The 22,745-nt window shown below is 42.9% G+C and overlaps 1 protein-coding gene across 1 annotated transcript in view; it reads right to left on the bottom strand.

The window, feature by feature from the left end:
* TRIM36 (tripartite motif containing 36) overlaps positions 1–22,745 on the bottom strand; it is a 41,847-nt gene that overhangs the window by 8,058 nt on the left and 11,044 nt on the right. Inside the window, exons 2-7 of the mRNA XM_029941588.1 lie at positions 20,631–20,865; positions 12,306–12,631; positions 7,903–8,049; positions 7,205–7,300; positions 3,312–3,565; positions 2,751–2,875 (exon numbers count right to left, since the gene is read on the bottom strand). Of these exons, the coding sequence (XP_029797448.1) occupies positions 2,751–2,875; positions 3,312–3,565; positions 7,205–7,300; positions 7,903–8,049; positions 12,306–12,631; positions 20,631–20,865 (1,183 nt within the window). The remainder of the gene's footprint in view (positions 1–2,750; positions 2,876–3,311; positions 3,566–7,204; positions 7,301–7,902; positions 8,050–12,305; positions 12,632–20,630; positions 20,866–22,745) is intronic.

Here is a 22,745-nt window from a genome sequence, read left to right as displayed (position 1 = left end):
CATCAAGAGGCACAAAGTATCACTTCCCTAAAGTATCAGTTACGCAGTAGCAGAAGCTTAAGATCTGAGTACAAAACGGTACCCAGAGGCAACCCCGCTGCACTTCCATTCACACTTGGAATTCGTTAGAAGAACCGATCTCAAGGTAAGTGCTCTCACCACAAAATTTAAAACGAGAAAGAGTAAGCAATGAAGATGCTCAAAGACATATTTAGGTTTATAACTGAAAGGGAGAACAAAAAAATTAAGACCAAAAAAAGACTCAATTTTAGCTTTATGTATTATATTCATTCTGGAACATAAAGTTTTTAATAACATGCCTTCCAATTTCCACCTACTAAATAACAATGCTGGGCTCAGAATATTTAATGTGTCCTCCTGTAATTATTTTAGTAAATATTTTTAAATCGGTGGCGCCTGGGTGGCTTAGCTGGTTGACAGTCCAACTCTTGATTTTGGCTCGGGTCATGATCCCAGGGGTGTGGGATTGGGCCCCACAATCCTAAGCACGCAGCCTGCTTATGAGTCTCCCTCTCTCTCTCTTTCTCTCTTACCCCCAATCCTGCCTCTCTCCCCAACTCATGCTTGCTCACTCTAAAGTAAAACAAAATAAAAATAGATTTTAAAATCTACCTTTGGTGAGCATAACAAAATTCAGTGAAACATCACACAATTTTCTTTTTTCTTCCACAGAGCTACAAGGCTATTTAAATGAATGTTTCTTGGTATAAACATGATACATACTATTTTCTGTACGAAAATAAGAAACTATACAAAACACACTTCAAGCAGCTCAGAAATACCCACTACAACATTTTTAAAATAAATCCTGTAGTATTTCTCTCCCACTGGCACTCCACTACATGGCCACATCAACATTTAACTGTTGTCAGAAACGGGTTTCCAGCCTTTCGTGAAAAATACAGAAGCATCTCAGCTAAATCTTTGTGCGTATGCATAATCCTTTCCATAGAAGAAACTCCAATAAGCTGAAGGCTTGGGGGTAAGCTGTACAAGGTGCATACGTAACACACCTTTATCAGAGAAGTGTATGAATGGAAAACTAAAGTCTCCCTCCTGTCCTTCCCCTCAGGTAGAAGACGCCCCACAGGGGGACCCAGTGTGTAAGCATGTCTGTGTTCAGTAATTTATGCAACTGTGTGTTCTACAGCCATAAGGAGATCTGGAAAAACACTCAAAATATATTTGGGTGAGGAAAAAAAAAAAGCTAGTTGCAAAATAACGTGACTAGTATGCCCCACCTCTCCCCTCTTTTTTAATCCCCAAAAAAAAGTACATGCAGGAAAAAATGAGGCCGTCCACCTGCCAGAAGCTGGGTAACGACTTTCTAGTATCACCCATCCGCTATACTGGTTCTCTAGTATAACCCAAGTCTACCAACTTTCAACCGGATCTTTCCAAGGGTTTGGGGACCCCCAGGGGAGGAAGGACCTTGTTCCCTGAACTAGCATGCATACAAAAACAATACAAGTACACCTTTTGGGAAAAGGGGGGGGCGAGTACAGTTCATGACGCAGAATCAGCATCTGCAAGAGTAACAATTTGGAAAAAGAAGATCAAGATCGTCCTCATGAAGAAGGGAAGCACATATCTAAAAGAAGATTCAGGGACAGACTTGAAAGAAAGGAGGTCGCAGTAGTAATCCTTCAGAGTAACTCTTATTTAATATTATTTAATTTTTTTAATGTTTTCATTTATTTTTGAGAAACAGCGAGAGCAAACGAGCGAGCAGGAGAGTCGCAGAGAAAGGAGGAGATACAGAATCTGAAGCAGGCTCCAGGCTCTGAGCTGTCAGCACAGAGTCTGAGACGGGGCTTGAACCCCCAAACCGCAAGATCATGACCTGGGCTAAAGTCAGATGCTGAACGGACTGAGCCACCCAGGCGCCCCCAAGATACCTTTTAAATAAGATCAACTTCCTCTGGATGAATGGGCAAACCCGCCCATCTGTACCTTACAGTCATTAAACCGTAAGTTTACCATTCTAAGGGCTGTAATTGCTCACCAGCACCAGAAGACGAATCGGAGAGAGACCTGAACAAGGTGTGAAGGGAAAAGGAAGAGAAGCCTCCCCCACCGGACAGCAGCAAAACGCAAACGCAGGCGGGTGCTATGGCCCCAAACGTCATACGCCGGAGCTACGCCCCAGCCCCTCCGAATGTGACTTTAGTTGGAGAGTCTTTAAAGAGGTAATTAAGTTAAAACGAAGTCCCTAAGATTGGCCCTAATCCAATATACAACTAACACGACTGCTGTCCTTACTAAGAAGAAATTTAGATACGGGTGTGTTGAGAGGGAAGGCTGCGTGAAAACACGGGAAGGTGACCGTCTGTAAGCCAAGGAGAGAGGCCTCAGAAAAGAAACTAACTGTGGGGTGCCTGGGTGGCTCAGTAGGTTAAGCCTCCAAATTGGGCTCAGGTCATGATCTCATGGTTGGTGGGTTTGAGCCCCGCACAAGGCTCGCTGCTGTCCGCGCAGAGCCTGCTTCGGATCCTCTGTTCTGCCCCCCCCATGTCCCTCCCCCACTCAGGCTCTCTGTCTCAAAAATGGATGAACATTCTTAAAAATATTTAAAAATAAATAAATACAATAAAAAAAACACACACACACTATACTTTTTGTGCCTACAAACATGGTTTTCATAATGGGAAACGGAAGTATGCGATTTTCCCACACCGCGTGAACTCCCACTCCAAGAGTAGTAAGGCTGTGCCGTCACTAAAACTTACCACTAGAGAAAAAGGACAATTCTCCGAGAAGTTCTGTTTGCTTAGATGTATTAACAACATAGTCTTCAAAAGAAGTCTGAGCTGCAGGTCTAAAGCTCTTCAAAGATTCCGTGGCTTTCTGTATTCTGCGGGCAGATATTGTTTTATGTAAAAACAATTCTTTTTTGTTAATTTTTTTTAATGTTTTATTTATTTTTGATACAGAGAGAGACAGAGCATGAGAAGGGGAGGGGCAGAGAGAGAAGGAGACACAGAACCGGAAGCAGGCTCCAGGCTCTGAGCTAGCTGTCAGCACAGAGCCTGACGCGGGGCTCAAACCCACGAACGTGAGATCTTGAAGCCGGAGGCCCAACGGCTGAGCCACCCAGGCGCCCCAAAACAATTCTTTATAAGGCCAATCAGGCTACACCTCTGCCATGTGATTAAAAAAAAAAAAACACCTCCCCTCAACTTTCAAGTGAAGCGTGCGGCAGTGCACCGCACAGAACGGGCACCAGCAAGCCCTCGGGGCTCAAGTTGAAAGGCGCTGCCCTGGAGATGCCGAACTTGAGAGCAGCCTACCTGAAGTGGAGCTGCTTCGCAGTCTGGACGAAGCAGGACTGATCCGTCTCCTTGAGCACTTCCTGGGCGTACCCCACGAGCCCACTGTTCTCTAGAAGGCCCTGGTATTCCTCCACTTGGGTCTGAAATTTGTCTAATCGTAGCTTCTTAGAAGTGTCGATTGCTTTCAAAACAGATGATTTTCTCTCGTCGAGAATTTCATAGAGCTTTTCAAAATGTGTGATCGCTTCTTCTTTAGCTCTCTCTCCATTACACTATTATAAAACAAGAAAAAGCGTTACTTCATCTGCTAAATCCAAATGTCTTTTCTCAAAATAACCGAAATTCAATTTTGTCTGACTCTGACATTTTCAGAACAATAATTTGGCACTGAATACACTTAGCAAGGAATGATCGCCCACTTTTATATAGATGTATTTTGTAACTGTATAATACTGTGTTTCCTTAAGCTTTAATCTCCAAAACTCAGCAAGAAACAAAGAGGGAAATCTTCAACTTATATACAAAGGAACTTGGGCAGAAATTAACTGATTTAACCAAAGACACAGGATAATATAATCCGAGAGCTATTTAAAAAATTTAATTTAGTATTTATTTTTGGGAGAGAGGGAGAGACAGAGACAGAGCATGAGGGAGGGGAGGGGCAGTGAGAGGGAGAGACACAGAATCTGAAACAGGCTCCAGGCTCTGAGCTGGCAGCACAGAGCCTGACGCGGGGCTCGAATTGCTAGATGATGAGCTGAGTGGAAGTTGGACGCTTAACCAACTGAGCCATCCAGGTACCCCATTTTTTAAAAAATTCTTTTAATATTTGTTTTTGAGAGAGACAGAGGCAGAAAACGATGGGGAGAGGTACAACCCCGGAGCTGTTAATTCATTTCTAATTCAGGCAACTGAGGACCCTATCCTCTTCCAATCTTTTATAAGATATTAAAACACAGTATGAAACCCAGAAAAATGACATCCTAAGGTATCAGAATGTGACGCTTCTCTTCAAATTAATATAATTTAATTAGAATGAAATCTTGCGTGACTTTATGCAACTTATTTACCTTCTGAACCCCTCAGTTTTTCTCTTCTAAAAACTGGGGATAGGAAAAACCATTTGGGGTTTTTAAGATGGAAAAGAATTCTTTACGTAAATGCCCCCCACAAGGATGTACACAGAGAGATTTTAGTCCCTGCTCTTCCTCTGCCTGGCCATAAAATGATCCTATCTGTTGTGCTTACTGAACATTTTAAATGTCCGTCAGATCAGAGACCAACTTGATTTTCAAAATAAGACCAGCAGAGCACACGTATGCAGCCATCATTATAGACCCATAAGCAGCCACCAAGGGAAAAAAATGTCTTCAAACACATTCTTAAAAGTCGACAACGTATGGAAGCAGCGCACTGCGATTTCCCAGGGGCTTCTGGCCGACATTTCTAAGGAAAGGAAATTCTTTCCAGATTCCCTTCTCCGTTTCCTAAACCCAACAGGCAGCAATTGTTTTTAAAGGATGGATAGGCAGGAGGGAGGGAAGGAAAGCGGGGTAGAGGGTGGTGACATTTTGGTAATAGTTCAATGATTCATCACAGTAAACTCAAAAGAGCATTACACACAGGTAAAAAGGGGGATTTTTTTTTCATGTGCTAATTATAGAAAAAAAGACCATGTCATAGTCCCCACTGAGTAAAAGTCAAGAAAGCAGCCAAATTCTCCAATGGAGAAGATTCTTAAAAAAATTTTTTTTCAGTATGTTTATTTTTGAGAGAAAGAGAGACAGAATGCAAGCAGGGGAGGGGCAGAGAGGGGGAGGCACAGAATCTGAATCAGGCTCCAGGCTCTAAGCTGTCAGCACAGAGCCGGATGCAGGTCTCAAACTCAAGAGTTGTGAGATCATGACCTGAGAGGAAGATGGACGCTCAACCTACTGAGCCACCCAAGTGCCCACCAGTGGAGAAGAATCCTTTTTTTTTTTTTTTGAGAAGATTTTTTTAAATGCTTTATTTATTTTTGAGAGACAGAGAGAGGACAGTGCGAGCAGGGGAGGGTCAGAGAGAGAGGGAGACTCAGAATCTGAAGCAGGCTCCAGGCTCTGAGCTGTCAGCACAGAGCCTGATGCGGGGCTCGAACCCACAAACTGTGAGATAATGAGCTGAGCTGAAGCTGGACACTTAACTGACTGAGCCACCCAGGTGCCCCTAGAGAAGATTCTTAACTCATGAGCTGACCAAGGCAGCTTAGGTGAAGGGGATAAGCAGCTAAGTAATTTCTCCAGGATCCCAAGGAATTAGCATCTGCATGAACAGCTGATATGACAATTCCTCTATTTTCAGCCTACTGAATCGCAAACTCAGCAACGGGTCCTGGGTCTCCCTGACTTGAGAAGTAAGGGCAGGGGTGCCTGGGTGGCTCAGTTAAGTGTCTGCCTCTTGGTTTCAGCTCAGGTCATGATCTCATGGTTCACGGGATGAGGCCCCATGTCAGGCTCTGCACTGGCAACACAGAGCCTGCTTGGGATTCTCTGTGTCTCTCTCTGCTCTTCCTTCCCACATGCTCTCTCTCTCAAAATAAACATAAAAAAAAAAAAAAGAAGGGTAGCATGACTGAGGACCAGTAATAAACCAAACCTCAAATCACCAGAGATACCATCCCCGAGGCAACCTACCAGGTAGCTGATAATTTACCAAAGTTTGGGGGATGATACGAAACAAAGAAGTTTATCAATCAGACAAAAAGAGGGGAAACAAAAATCCCACTTTTCAAGCACCTGGAAAAACAACTTAAAGTGGTAAAAGCAATCAGTGAATATTAGAAAAAAATATATTGAAAACAAAGGCGGCGCTGGCAAGAATGGTGCTAGTTTGCATAATTTCTCATTTTTTAGCCCATTTTGGAAAATAAAATCTCGAGAAGTAACAGCCTCGCACTGACAAGGATACTGTTCTGTTTCATCATAACTTCCACAGTGATCAGGACGGTAACGGCACTTCGGTTTGTTTCAAACAGAGAGAAGAAACAGGCATCAAGATCAGCCAATATTTGGAATTTTGAAGCAACCCAGTGCTATCTTTATTTTTTAAATGCTATCAATTTTCTTCATTTTTTTTCTAACTGAAGTGTCATATGCAAAGGGGTTTATGCAAGGGTGTGTAAACACACGCGTGAAGCCCAGATGAAGGAACATCACCAGGATCCCGGACGCCATGCCTATGGCCTTTCAGACCCCATCCCCCCCTCCCCACCCTTCAACAAGCCTGTGAATTCTAACAAGGGAATCCAGTTTCACCCCTGCTGGTATTTTTACAATCAGAATCAGGCAGTCTGTCCTCCTTCTGTCTGGCCTTTTCCTTTTAATACGATTGCAAGACTCAGCTACACTGTTGAGTATCATTGTAGCTACTCATTCTATGGATGCTTAAATTCCACTGCCGATGGATATGTGGGTAGTTTCCACTTTGTGGCTCTTACAAACAAGGCAGAGATGGAACATTCTGGTACGCACCTTTTGGTGAACATATGTCAGGTATATACTTAGGGACGGCCGGCTTTTTAAATCAACCTGGTCCCAAGCACACACAGATGCATCCTGTTCACTGCGTACAATACTGGTAACTGGCAAAGCGATCAGTTACCTCCCGTGACTACGTCTGAGACCATAACTGCCACGCGAAGGGGGGAGTCATCCTCTGCCCTGTGCTTCACTATAATTTAATCCCTGCCCCTATCAGGTACGGATCTCACATTTTAACTGAGTTCTTAGACATGTTTTCCTGATCCTAGAAAAGCAGGGCTGAAATCCAACACGACCTTGTACGCCCAGCTCATCCGCTACCCTCACAGTTCTATGGAGAAACACATTCTTTAGATGGATAAATAAAAATATGCAAACCAGTTTAGCACTTACCTCGGTTTCTTTCATTAACAAGTTGAGTTCAGAAATTTGACTCTTCACCTGGCTCTCCTTGCCGATAAGGTAATCAATATCCTTTGAAAGCTTTTCCTGTTAGAGCATATCAGACACACAAACAAACAGGAGCACAAGTTTAACAAAGGCCTGGCAGGGTTTCCCTTCTATTATTTTTTTTTTTACACACAATACCCTTCTTCTTCTTCAGCCTGTGTTGAGAACTGGAGACTCATTATTAACCCGGGGTAAACAGTTACTGGCCTGGAGCCCCGAGGCGCAAGGGCACAGGAGAGATTAGAAGCAGGCTGGATAAGAGAACAAGGTAGCGATGCGCGGGTTAGTCAAAAACCTGGACTATATTAATAATACATTTTTGTTGTCTCCACGTCGCTCCCAATCTTCCCCCTCAGGTTTCTGAGCAAATGGAAGAACAGCAATTCAAATGGGAGCGTCTTCATTCAGATTTTATAATTCATTCTCTCTCTGCCCCTCCCCTTCAGTACAACAAAGAAATACCCGGTGAAAAACACTTAACAACACCATGGTAGTAGATCACTGAGGGGCCTTTTACATTAACTCATTTCAGTCAAACACGACCACACAGCAAGCCATGATTTCACGAAGACAAAGTGAAAGGCACAAAGTATAACCAAGGTACGCAGACCCAGAACTGAGTTCCAAGACACAAATCCCACCTTCAAGGTCTTGTAGGCACTGCTCATGGTGGTGACCCGGTGATTGGAATGATTCCCGCCCAGCTTACAGAGATGACACACTGGCCTTCGACACAACTCACAGTACATGTTTATTCTCTCGGTTTCATGTTCTGGGCACATTAAAATCTGTTGAATAAAGAATAAAAGTGCCATGAAGGGTTGGCACAGCTTGCAGGATATTCAAAGTCCCCAAGGGACAAAGACGGGCTTTACACAATCACCAAATAAAGCCACGGAAATACATACAAGTGAAAAAAGCAGCAGCCTAAGAACATTTGGTGGATCACAGGAAAATTCTCTGTATTAGAATTCCTATGCTTCAGTTTGAGAGTTCAAATGGTCACTTAAATATATAAATGTTACTGCCCTTAAACTTGGTGGTAAGAAGGTGAACATTTCATTCCTATCAGACCTACAGGCTTAACCAGGCCACAAAGGCCCCCCGGCCACACCGACTAGGCAATTCCTAAAGACCATGACCCACAGTTTTGTAAGGTCCCAGAGCAAATAACTGATGGGTACACCCATGGCTTCAGCATCCTCACAAGAAATATGCACCTGGCTGACTCAGGCGGTGGAGCAGGGCACGCCTGATCTCAGGGTTGTGGGTTCAAGCCCCACGTTGGGTATAGAGATGACATAAAAATAAAATCTTTAAAAAAAATAATAAAAGAAAGAAATGTTACTAAGGAGTCTTGGAACACTTTATGAGTTACCTACTTCCAGATATTTGCTTTAACATATTAATCATGCACACAATGACCGAACTTAGAATTGTTTTTCACTTGTTTTCTTTGTTTTGTTTTGTTTTAAGAACTGTGATTTTTCTGATTTAAGCTTCTACCTTCTTTACTCTGAAAACTATCATCGTCGGCATGTTTGAAATTGTACATGAAGAAGATGCCTTTAGACTAGTGTGTCAGTGAAACCAAAAAGTTATCCGTGGCTCTGACGGTTCAGATTTTGTGCCACAATTAATTGGTTTGCTAACACTAACACAAAAAGAAAACGACCAATATGAAAAGTCTTAATACCAATATGCAGGTCCAGGAGAAAAAGAGCTGAAATAATTTCAAATTCTTCAGTGTCTACGTTCTCAAAGCCATTACGTGCATTTATTTATTCATTATCTTAATTCCAGCAGAGCTAATATATAGCACTGTATTACTTTTCAGGGCCACTATGCTTATGATTTTTATATTTTATATTATAATGATTTTTTTCAATCTGGGGCATTTGCGTGGCTGAGTCAGTTAGGCATCCGACTTCACCCCAGGTCATGATCTTGTGGTTCATGAGTTCGAGCCCCACATCGGGCTCTGTGCTGACAGCTCACAGCCTGGAGCCTGCTTCAGATTCTGAGTCTCCCTCTCTCTCTGCCCCTCCCCTGCTATGCTCATGCTCTGTCTCTCTCTCTCAGTGCTTCCCCTGCTTGCACTCTCTCTCTCTCAAAAGTAAACATTAAAACATTTTAAAAGATTTTTTCAATTTAATTTTAATTCTCTACATCCAACGTGGGGCTCGAACCTACAACCCCAAGATCGAGAGTCACAAGCTCTACCGTCTGAGCCAGCCAGGCACCCCAAAAGCCATCACCTTTAAGATAAGGTATAAAATTTGGCTTTCTGCAAAGAATGATGACAAGAACTCAAAGTTATTGGCAAATACTCTACAAGGGACGCCTTTCACTATTTTGAGGAATTCCAATGACTTGAAGGGAAGTAATATCTTCCTCAATATATAACTGACTCCTATTTCTTCAGTTCTTTTTTATCAAGGTTTCATTACATTCGTAAACAGAATTAAGTCTGCAATTTAGACTCTGAAAATGTTACTCAAGATTTCAGGAGTTCCTAAGTCCTAATATAACCTAATATAATTCATTTAATAATCACAGCTTCTTTCATAATGGAATAGTACTAATCAATTTAATTGATCTTCTAAAAGAGACATTGAAACACAAAGCCGATGGCATATTTATATATACGTGTGTGTGTGTGTGTGTGTGTGTGTGTGTGTGTATTTTTTTTTCTTTTTAAGTAGGCTCCCTGCTCAGTGTAGAGTTTGAACTCATGACCCCGACTTCCAGAGTCCTGGGCTCTACTGACTGAGTCCCCAGGCGCCCCGAAGGCATCAATGTTTCTAAAAGCCTACAACCTGGAGCATTTAAAATGAGATAAGGAACATAAAAGGGAGTTAAAATTTCTTTGAGAAATCTGTTGCCGCACTAACACGGTCTGAAAAAACGAGCATGGAAGTTTAAAAGGCAAGAAAGCGCAGACTGTTTCTGTTCTAATCTACCAGCCCGGCCCCACCTCACAGGCTGTGAGAGGGCGCGGGCTTAGTCAGCAGAGCAGGGCCTCAGGGACGCAGCTTCAAGCCTCACACTAGGTGCAGAGTTTACTTAAAAAAAAAAAAAAAAAAAGAAAGAAAGAAAGAAAAAAACGATGGGACACCTGGGTGGCTCGGCCAGTTAAGCACCCAACTTCGGCTCAGGTAATGATCTCGTGGTTCATGAGTTCAAGCCCCACATCAGGCTCTGTGCTGACAGCTAGAAGCTGCCTGGCGCCTGCTTCAGGGTCTGTGACTCCTCAACCCCCCCCACCTCTCCCTCCCTCCCCCTCTCTCTCCCCTCTCCCTCTCTCTCTCTCCCTCTGCACCCCTCCCCCACTCACATTCTTTCTCAAAAATAAAGTAAAATAATTAAATAATTATAAAATAAAATAACTGTAAAATAAAATTAAATTAAAAGTTTTTTTTAATGTTTTTTATTTATTTTTGAGAGAGAGAGAGAGAGACAGTATGAGCAGGGGAGGGCCAGAGAGAGGGAAACACAGAATCTGAAGACCTGCTCCAAGCTCTGAGCTAGCTGTCAGCACAGAGCCCTACATGGGGCTCGAACCCATGAACTGCGAAATCATGACCTGAGCTGAAGCCGGACGCTCAACCGACTGATCCACCCAGGTGCCCTGAAAATAAAAATAAAAATAAATAAAATAAAATAATAAAATAAAATACTGATGGGGGCGCACCTGGCTGGCTCACTCAGTTAAGCTAGTCTGACTTTGGCTCAGGCCATGATCTCGTGGTTCGTGGGTTCGAGCCCTGCATCAGGCTCTCTGCTGTCAGCAGAGCCTGCTTTGGATCCTCTGTCCCCTACTTGCACACACAAAATAAACTCTATCTCTTAAAATAAGTAAATGTTAAAAAAAATAACATAACAAATACCCAGCTCCTAGTTTCAAGATAACTTTTGGGATTTCTTTTTTTCGATTCTTCGATTACAAATTAAAGAAAGAAGAAAGTTTTGGGCTCAAGAACATCAACAGATTTTCATACACAAGTTATTATGTTGTAATGAAGAAGAACTTTAACCAAAGAAACAACTAGTGGTTTTAAATCTATGTAATCAGAAAGCAGTGTTGGCGAGGATGTCCAAACACTCCGCCTGTCGGTCACAACGCAGGGCAAACGACGACGCGTCATCCCTTTGAGCCAGATCGCAGACATTGCCCAGCACAGTCAAGAAATGTAAATTCCACCTGAGATACATAAACACTATGCCACAAGCTTCAAACCATGAGGTAGTCCTTCCTCCTACTTACTAAGAGCACAACTGTGGCTTAACTACCAATGTCAGAAAACTGTTTCCCAACCAAATCTTTTGGACAACTGTGAGCCCAACACATTAAGGCACAAAAGCCTTTGAACCTGACAATCATTTCAGTCTTGAAGAGAACCAGCCTTTCCCGAACTATCTGCGCAGTCTCCCATGAGCCTCTGCGCACCGTGCCGCACTGCACCGCTGTAACACGGTGAGCCGGAATACTGCCTTTAGGCCACGGGGATGTTTACCAACAGACTAAATTAACTCCAAATACCAGGCCTTGATTTCTTGTACAGGCTTTTTAAAAAAATGTCCTTATTTTATCTTAACATCCACATTTCTATGTGTATGAACACATCCAGTTTATCTATATAGTTATTTTTAAGTAAGCTCTATGCCCAACATGTGGCTGGAACTCTAGACCACTGACTGAGCCAGCCCAGGTGCCCCTTCCATACAGGTTTTTCAAGTTATTTCCGTTCTTACTGTCAAGTTGTTTTTTTTAATGTTTATTTCTTTTGAGAGAGAGAAAAAGACAGTACAAGCAGGTCAGTGGCGGAGAGAAAGAGAATCCCAAGCAGGCTCCGCACTGTCAGTGCAGAACCGGACACAGGGCTCGAACTCTTGAACCTGAGAGAGCATGACCTGAGCCGAAATCAAGAGTCGGACACTCAACTGACTGAGCCGCCACCCAGGCACCCCTTGCTGTCAAGCTCTAGTCTCGTTAATTCCTTTTGTAACCCTGATTCTCTGCCTAAATCAGAACTTCTCTCACCTTGGGTCTGAAGTTGGTGGTCGGGCCCACATACTCGTGCTGAGCTTTCGCGGTCCCCCACGGGTGGTAAATCTTGAAGCACTCGTTGCAATAGCTCGCGCTACAGTCCATGCAACTTTTTGTGGACTCCTGGGGTGGGGGCTTGCAAAGGTCACACATGATGGCGGTGGCCGCCCTGGCCGCCTGCCGGTACCTCTCAACAATGGTCTCCAAGGTGAAGTTGCGAAACAGACCGTTGATTCCCCGTTCTCCAAGATCCACATCGTGCTCACAGCCCGGGCAAGGAAAAGTGGTGGTCCTAGGGGTCAGGGAGCAGCGCTTCCAGCCTGTGTAATTGAAGTCCTTGTTTAGTTAAGTCAGTAGGAAAAGGAACAGAAAGAAGAAAACAGGAGAGACGTTTTGGAAAGAGAGAGATCTACAGATATATCCCCACCCCCGAAATAATAACTCAAAGCGGCTCCACTTGAATCAGTCCGTATTCTGAAAATGCTTCATGCTTGTTTTTCTTTGGTATGCAAAAGACAAGCCGAAATTATTAAACAGGTATTAAATCAAAGCGTAAAGGAAAATCCTGTATAGTAAACCCCACACAAAACCACATCAAATCAAACATATATGGGAAAAAACATGTAATACAATACTACACAGGGTAAGGAGTTTTATGAAATTATCAAATTATATATAATTATTTCTATATATCATATCGGAAGTAATTTGGTTTTCATTTAAATGAAGACAGTCTTGGCAAAGGAACAGGAAATGAGTTCAGACATCAATGAACAGGAGTCCCTAACCAGTGCTCCATGGATGGGCTCCAGAAAGATCCAAATCATTCGGCAAATTCTTTGACATTGTACGCAAGATTTTGCATCTATATACCTTTGCTTATTTTCTGGTGCAACAATCCATAGCTGTGATCAGATTCTCAAACAAATACACAACCACAAAACGGTTAAGGACCACTGCAAAAGAGTTTCCCACGGTAGTATTGTTTTATCTGGGTAGGCAAAGTCATTACTTAATTGAGTGCAATCTATAAAAGAGTGAAAAGCTCATCCATAGACCTAGATTCTAGTGACTTTAAGAGGGACCAACCATTTAGAATCTTCTTATGACCTGAAAAAAAGAATCATTAAAATTACTTAATTCAGTAATTAGCCAAAAGCTACCCAGAAAGTATTACAAATAATTTTCCAATCTATACATAATACACTGAATGATCTTAAATAGAACACTTTGGTTCAATATTATCCAGATTTTAAAAAGATATTATCCAGATTTTAATAGATCAAGAAACCAAGACATGACTGTCTTTACTCACAGGTTCACGAGAATCTGGGGTTGTCTCTTTAATCTAGGTGTGTGCATACCATTAATTCCCCGCTCTCATTTATAAATCTACCCTTAGAGTATGTAGTGTTGGCTGCCCACAAAATCACCTAAATATAAATACAAACCTTGTAACCTACAGCCTTCCTTCACTTTGCTGTGTATCCAGTATGGAAATGAGTGGGTAAACTCAATAGATCCCATTCAGAAAAGGTCTTTCCACAGCTACATTAGTAACGTCTGGGCATGTTACTATCATCACTGAAAAGACTGTCTTCAGATATGTCTGCCGTCGTACCACGAAGGGTAAAATTTAGCAATCAGCCCACAATACTCTCCATCGGAAGTGACTTTACAGCATGCTAAGAGTGCACTGGGTCCCCAAAACTACTTACACAACGAACATGCAGAATATCGGGAGTCTCTTCACGTAAGGATATTTTAACCTTTACAACCTCAACACACACACAAAAATACATACCAAACGAAAAAGCTTCCCATAACAATTTGAAAATTCTAAAGCACATTCTAATAATTTTCAAGACATGCAAGACAGTCCGAGGTATTTCACAACACGGCAGCCATAGAACGAAATCAGCAGCAAAGCCCCTTTTAGGACACATGCCAATGAAAATTTCAGTCAGGGAAACAAAGCAAGCCAAACAGTTTTAGATGTGATCTAGTGCAGTGGTCAAGTTGAAAGTAATGGAAAGTCACATTTAACTGCATGCTTCCACGTGTGAACCAGGTGACAAATTAAAATGGAGAATCCCAACAGACAATGTTAGAAAAAATGGGTTATTACTGGTTTTATGAATTGAAGGTTGCGATCAGTTTATGGAACAGGATCAAACCAAATTAAATCACGATCACAAAGTCATGCTTTAACCTGTATACTGGTGACACCCGGATTGTGGCATCCATGTTCAGAAATTTCAAAAAAGATGTTGTGTCCCTTTTCTGTAAACCTCTCTTAACTTTTTTTTTTTTAACAAAAATAAGGTGTCAAGCATCACACTAACTTTCATAAATCAGACAAAATATTAAATCAATAAATCTCAGCTGTTTTCCTAAACAGATCTTTAAAAAGTTCTCATGTTTTTTGGCCAATGCTAAGGCTTTTATATTTTATTTCATTTGTCTTGGACTTCTACCACTGTTTTTTCAAAAACACACAATAGGACATATGTTCAGGCAATAAGGAAACAGAACAGGTCTAAATATATTCTAGGAAGTAAATCTAGTAAAAAAAAAATCAACACAGGGGAACTAAGAGTCAACTTTTTCCTCTCTATAACTGTGCTGTCTACCATAGTAAACACTTAACCAAACATCACTATTTAAATTTAAATCAAAGATTCAGTTCCTAGGGGCTCCGGGGTGGCTCAGTCTGTTAAGCATCCAGCTTCGGCTCAGGTCATGATCTCACGTTCCTGGGTTCGAGCCCCGCGTCGGGCTCTGCGCTGACAGCTCAGAGCCTGGAGCCTGCTTCGGATTCTGTGTCTCCCTCTCTCTCCGACCCTTCCCCACTCACGCTGCCCCCCCTAAAATAAATAAACATAAAAAAAACTTCAGCTCCTCAGGTGCGCTAGCCACATTTCAAATTCTCAAGAGCCATATGTGACTGCCGGCTCCCATACTGTTCACTGCTGGGTCAAACGTACGTTCCCATGAACGTAGAAATGTTCCATTGGATAATACTCCTCAACAGCATGACATAATGAAAAAGAAAAAGTAATGATGGCTTTGAAAGGTAAGAAAGCAATCCAGGCCAAGCAATGCAGTTATAAATGTTGAACTGCATTTATGGGGCCGACCGTATATGGGGATTATTTGAACACGGTCACTTTGCAGAATCCATTCTTTTCCCCATATACCTTTACTTCAAAGACAGATTAAACAAGTATGAATCATGAACAGTTTTAAAATGAAGACTCCAAAAAGCAATCTTCAAATTGGCGTAAAGCACATCTCCCCCCAAAATTAGCTTCCCGGTCATCAGGATTTATCGTTTCAATATCAAAGAGAAAAGGAAGTATTTCAAAACCAATTCAATTCATTACAGGTTCAAACATGTTGCAGCTGCACCCTGTCCCACGTATTCTGGCCACAGTCACCTTCCCCACGGTGACCTCTGAGCCTCCCGCTAGGCGGGATGTTCCTGCTGGGCTTCTAGAGGCTTGGACTGCGCGGCCACCTCACTGTTTCACTGCACATTCTGACCATCTGATGCCCATGCGGTACCACTACCCTTTGAGTACTAAGGGTACTTTTTTTTAAGCCAACTGCTCTTGCCTTTCCTCCTATTTACTAAATCTCAACACTTAAAACTCTCAGGGACTCACTAAAGCCTATAAGAGAGAGGATTACATGTGGCTTTTACAAGTAACCAGAAGGTCTGTAAATGGAGGCATGCAGACAGGAAGGTAAGGAAGACAGAAAAGGGATAACATTCCAGGTAATTATTTTCTCCAAAAATATATGGTATCACCAGCATTCTATAAGAAAAGTAGCCAGTTTTACTTTAAAGGTCAACTGGAGTAAAAAGACATGTTTTCTAGTAAGGTACGTTGGCCCATCTTTCAAACGGAGTCAGATGCTTTGGAACACCTAAGAGAGTAGTTTATGTTATTTACCCACAAATGGGTAAGACCTCAATGTTAAAACTCAAACACGCTGAAACATTAATAAAGGAAAGGCACCCGAGGCATAAAGCAAGCTAAGCCTGTACAAAAAAATTACCGATGCCTTTTGGCAAACGTTTAAATACGAAAGAAGGCACTGGCCGATTTAAGGTCCTCACGGTGGCAGCAAGGCCGGGAATACGAGCTTTATTCCACGAAGTAAACCAAATGTAAAGGGTTGTTAAGGTGATCCACGATGACATGTCATTTTCTCAAAAGTCTCTTGTCATGCGGATTGATACAACAGAGGCGCTAAGAATCAGCGCTCTCGTGAAAAACACCAGACCTCGTGTGGAAATTTAGTCCCGTTGACCTTTAAGTCGCTCAGCCCCAATTTGTTCACGTTCTACAGAATTTCGAACACTTGACCACTGATGTTTAAAAACTTTACGAATACACGGTTACTCAATTTGAATCTAACACTATACTGCCTGCGGCCACACAAGCAATAAAAGCATTTTCTACCTCTCCACCCCAAAGATCTCCGTTGTGACGCTGTGAACAATGAACAGAAAGCTGGATTTAGGATTTAATTTCAAAGAGAAGATTCACAAGTTGTTAACAAAAGATAAAGCAGCAACTGTGTCCCGCACATAACACAATTCTTGAGTTAACAGTAAGAAAATGTGTTTCTCCTTGGCACACGTGGTATTAATGAAACCACCATTGTGAGACCATTCAGCAGAATTAAATCATTGTTGGTGCAACACTTAAGAGGCCTAAACTTGATCTTACAAATTTGCATCAAAAAAAATTTTCTTTTATATCTTTTATTTATTTTTGAGAGACAGAAACAGTGCGAGCAGGGGAGGGTCAGAGAGAGAGAGAGACACAGAATCTGAAGCAGGCTCCAGGCTCTGAGCTGTCAGCACAGGGCCGTAAGTGGGGCTGACTAGGGGGTGGGTACCCGGGTGGCTCAGTCGGTTAAGCCTCTGACTTCGGCTCAGGTCATGATCTTGTGGTTTGTGGGTTCGAGCCCCACGTCGGGCTCTGTGCTGACAGCTCAGAGCCTGGAGCCTGTTTCAGATTCTGTGTCTGCCCCTTCCTCACTCATGCTCTGTCTCTCTCTGTCTCTCAAAAATAAATTAAAAAACATAAGGTTTTTTAAAAATTTTCTAGTGGCCAGATTAATTAAAAAGAAACAAGTGAAATTAATTTTAATAATACATGTTATTTATTTCACCCAATATATCCAAAATACTATCACCTCAAAATGCAGAGATAAAAATCATTAGAGACATATTGTATTTTTTTCATCCTAAGGGTGTGACAATCAGAGTGTATTTTATACTTCCAGCACTTCTCAGTTCTGACGGGCACATGTGGCTCGTGGCTACTGTGCAGGACAGTCCTGGCCTCATCAATCCCTTTGTTAAACCAAGAGCAAAACTAATCTTTAGAAATCTGCTCCTCCGACACCAATTGCTCAGAATAGGATTTCCTCCCTAAGTATGTCTAAATGATGAAAAAAAATTTAAAAACCTCCCAGAAGGGAAAAGGTGGGGGGGGCATTACTTTCCTATGAATTTCTCTTTCAACCTCTCCAAAGAGAAATTAAAGGCAAAGGCCCCATAAATGGAGGGTAGCGTTACATTTGTAATCCAGTGACTGCTATTCATTTAAAACTGGCATCGTGAAAAGAAGGGCGATCCTAAAATCTGCACTCATTTCAGGAGTGATTACTCCCCATCCTCTGAGTGCTTCATGTGTATTTGTCGATTCGCTCTGTACGCTCTTTGTGATGGAGGACTGTGTTCTGAGCCCTGTACGATGCTGGACTGCGTGCTTCTTAAGAAAGGAGGGACGGATCTTCAGCATCTGGCCATGTCTGGCAGCCAGCAGGTACATTAAGTATTTGCTGAATGAATGAATGAGATGCAGACATAGAACTGGCTGCTGATGTACGTAACTGGTTCGACCCACCACCCAAGTATCTGCAAATGGCAGTCACTCATCCAGTGTTGAAAACAAAGACTCCAAATACCGATGGCCCACTGGATGGGTCAGGGTCAAAGACGTGTTTTGGCTGCCCTATCCTGTTGAGCTGGCATGGTTTTCAAATGATCTGAGTTAACTTCCAACAGGTAAAAGACAGATCACAAGTCAAACCCACTATCAGGCTCTTGGGTGGGGGGTGGGAAGGGGGGACCCACCAGTGCCAAGTGGCTACGGCCCCCTGGACAAGGCGTCCATTCTAGTCTACGGTCCGGAACCACGCGCTACTGTGTCTAACAGGGGAAGCCTGAACACAGCCGGCTCCTCTTACCTAGGCTGCTGGGCTCCTTACGGTAGCTGAGTTAATGGGAAAATGAAATCTTGACTATCTCTGTATCGAGTGAAATGAAAGAGGTTCCTGTATTTATTATGCTGGGGGCCTGCCTTGCTAATGCGTTTATTGGGCCACTGCAGCATCTAAATCTGAACCCTCCTCATTTGAACACTTCCAGGGACAGGGATTTGACAATCCCATCGCCGGGAAAGCCTGCGGTGTGTGTTTCTTTCACCCTGAGCTGGAATCTGCATTCCCGTTTCACGACTCACTGATGGGGAACCTGTGTGTGAAGACTGTTCTCTTCCATAAGACCGATGTCATCTCCTGCGGCCTCCCCACTCCGAGTTAAATCCTCTGATTTCTGGGAACTGCTTTTCACAGAAGGGCTTTCTCACCCAGCCCCCCACTCCCGCCCCGGCACATGATCCATTACTGAATAAAAGCCGCTACGGCATGCTCTGTAGGAATCCTTCAGCAGAGAGCTCTGTCACTCGACAGCCACTCCACAAGTATTTATTAAACGTCCACCAAGTACTCTGTCAGGTGAGCTCCTAAATAACAATTAGCCATATCTCATCTAGTTAGATACATACTTCATCTGTGTTTCATTCATTCTCCGTATGAATCACATCTAAAAACCCACGGAGTGTTAAGATTAAAGCTCTGCGGAAGATACAGGATTGCGTAAACTACGTTGGTAAGCTCGGTCTAATTAGAGAAACAGTAGTACAGGACTAAAATTCCTTTGAATGATGTCTGCTAAACTTGGTCAGTCAGGGATCCCTCATTAGCCAACGAGGATCTACCCACAGAATATCTCTGTTTTCGCTGGCAGGTGATTCCAAGCTACTGAAATCTGTCTCTCCTCCCTCCTCCGGGTGACAGCACTTAGCAGGGTGGGAAACTTACAAGTGATGACTGCACAATGGGCATCACCCTCTCTGACCTCACACTCCGCATCCCACCTACTTACTGCTCCTCATTTTATACAGGCTTCTCAGTTTTTATATGTGCAAAATGATCTTCCAAGGAATTCGTGATTACCATTTAAAGCAAAATACATGTTTTTAAAACAGCCTGATACGACTCTTAGAACAGACAGCATTCGCTGAATGCAAATAAGGAGATGCTCTTCTGATAGGTTTTTTTAATATGTAAGATTAAAAAACTCTTTCCTACACTACAAGAGGTAGAAATAAACACAGTGGCTTAAAGGACCAAAGTTCAAACCTCAAAGCCCAAATGGGGCAGCACTGAAGCCCAACAGTCTGGTGCCATCACCACCCAAGGACCCTCCTCCAAAGAAAGGGGGAGCCCAATGTGACACTGCAGTATTTCTACCTAAAGCTCTGCCTCCCCTTGGTCTTTCCTCACTGCTGATTTTGGCCCTGAAATTCTCAGTGGCCCTCTTCTCAGGGATTTCAAATTAATTTTGATCTACCCGAATCCTAGAACGAATGTCCAGAAGAAAGAAACACCATCCCAAGGGGAAACAATTTACCCTCTGGCTAAGGCCTCTGGCGGTGTCAATGTGCCCCACATCCAGATCTACTATCATTACTACGGAATTCCGCCACTATTGATATTGATATTCAAAATCCTTCTTTGAAAAGCATGGATTAAAAATGGCTGAAGAAGAGAGAATCCTCAGGTAGAGCAAAATGATACCAAATAACCCAACTATAATGCCTTTTAGGAGTAGTCGTTATGGAACCTCATCTCAATCTGGCATATTTATTTACCCATTCTCAGAGCCAGATGTTCCCTAGCAAGTACCCCTGTGCGCCATCACTCCATCGCTCATATAAGGGACACCAGAGGGCCTGAACATCCCCTAAAATACAGTTAATAAGGGCTCTAACAACCCGACTTTTAGCGCGTACCAGGACAGCAAGGAGTTCATGTTGACATTTTCAAAGCGGGAAGGGTTTCTTTGCAACTAGTTTTAATCTATTCACCTGGAAATCAACCCTCAAAGTGGCAAAAATAACTTCCACAAACACAGCAGAAACTCTTGGACCCCAAGCTCCCACGACGTACCTGGTCTGCTAATTCGGTCAATCTTGTCCATGCTGGGAGAGGGGAGCCGGAGTCGAGGACTGCTCTGGTTGGAGTTGTCCGATCCCACATCATTGAAGGAGTCATCGAGCGTCAGCAAGAGTTCTTTCACACACTTATGACAGATACTGTGTTGGCAAGGGAGAATCAACGGGTGCGTAAACAGCTCCTTGCATGCGGGGCAAATGAGCTCTCTTTCAATATTCTTAATGGTAACCTTGAGTTGGGGAAAAGAAATCAGAATCAAAATAAGTACATGTGTTTAAACTTCCAAAAGAATTAAGAATTCAGGTTTTCAATCTTAAGTTCCTTTTTTTAAAAAAAATGTTTTTAATGTTTTATTTATTTTTTGAAAGAGAGAGAAACAGCGTGAGCAGGGGAGGGTCAGAGAGAGAGGGAGACAGAATCTGAAGCAGGCTCTAGGCTCTGAGCTAGCTGTCAGCACAGATCCCCACGAGGGGCTCAAACCCATGAACTATGAGATGGTGACCTGAGCCGAAGTCGGGTGCTTAATGAACTGAGCCACCCAGGTGCTCCTGAAATTTCTTTTTGGCAACAGCATTCCATACCATCAACCCCCTCCCCCCAACACCCACAGCCTAGAAATGGTTAAAACAGAAGAATGAGAGAGGCACCTGGGTGGCTCAGTCCACTAAGCAGCCGACCTCAGCTCAGGTCATGATCTCACAGTTCATGGGTTCGGGCCCCGCGTCAGGCTCTGTACTGCCAGGTCAGAGCCTGGAGCCTACTTCAGATTCTGTGTCTCCTTCTCTCTCTGCCCCTCCCCCACTCATACGCTGTGTCTCTCTCAAAAATTAACATTTAAAAAAAACAAGCCGAAGTATGAGAAAATCAGCACAAAATGTGAGGGGACCATGATACTTCAGTTAAACAAATCATCATGAATTCACTGATTGAGGGCTTCTGAGAAATCCTACAAGCAGATCACTACAGCAAAGGGAAGAACACGGCACACTGAGAAGGAAACACTGTTCTTAGCTGAGCACAGCTAACTGTGCAAATAACAGGAGCTGGCAAAAGCTGGGTCCGCCAGCATGTCGGCGAAAGCTTCCTTGAAGTCTATTTACAAGCTGAACCATCAGCAATTTTCTACATTAAATGTGACCATGTTTCACAGGCTGCAACTATAATGTAGCAAAAATGCTTCATCTCCCGGAGCTAGGTTACCAAGTGGTTCTCTTAAAAGCACTGTATGAATATTGAAAGGGTGGGGAAGACTAGAAAGCACCATTATAAGTGCATTATTCTCCACGAGAAACACTGAGTTATCACAGCTAGAAAGGTTAGATGACTTCATGCCAGTTTTCCCAACCCTCTGTAGGTAGCTCCCGCCTATGCATGTGTGTACACACACACACACACACACCCCTCCCAAACTGCAGGTGCCATGAATCTATATTCAGCCTCCCTGCCATTTTACAGTCAAATGTGAAAGTACTCCTAGACCTTGTACAATCATTTCAACCACAGGAAACACCCAGAACATCAACATCGAGTTAATTCACTTATTTTCACCAAATAAAAATGTATTCCCCCTCTAAAGTGACACTGAGTGACTTTAACAGTCCGTGACAATAGCATTACATCCAGTTGACTTTACCACCGTGGGTGATGGGTCTTTCAAGTGTTTCTTGCTGCATCATTCAATAAATATTTAATAGAAGCCCACATCATGCCACGATTTTCTCAAATTTGGGAGACAGCCGCACTTCAGGGCAAAGAAACCAGAATATTCACATCCTATTTCATTTCTCCGAAAACGTGACACCCAACTCAAAGGAAGATACTGTTCTGAGCGTCCAAAATAGATTCAAAGGGAAATATTCTGAGTGTCCAAAATAGATTTCCATTTGATGGGAGGTTTACCTCCCACTGGAAAGTCTAAAATCATTTCCACCTTTCTCGTCCATAAAGCGGCACGTAACCTTTTCACCCACGACTGATATAAAGTAATTGTTACTCGAAAGAAAAAATGAGTTTTTCGTTTTTACATCCACTGGGGAAGACGACCCGATTAAGAGAAACGGGATGTGGCGGCTCCCACAATAAAGCTGTCTGAAAAATCAATGCGGGGGG

The sequence above is a fragment of the Suricata suricatta genome, chromosome 6 (assembly GCF_006229205.1).
Source record: "Suricata suricatta isolate VVHF042 chromosome 6, meerkat_22Aug2017_6uvM2_HiC, whole genome shotgun sequence".
Taxonomy (NCBI): domain Eukaryota; kingdom Metazoa; phylum Chordata; class Mammalia; order Carnivora; family Herpestidae; genus Suricata; species Suricata suricatta.
The sequence above is the reverse complement of the archived record's forward strand: the minus strand, read 5'-3'. Positions and strand labels throughout refer to the sequence as shown.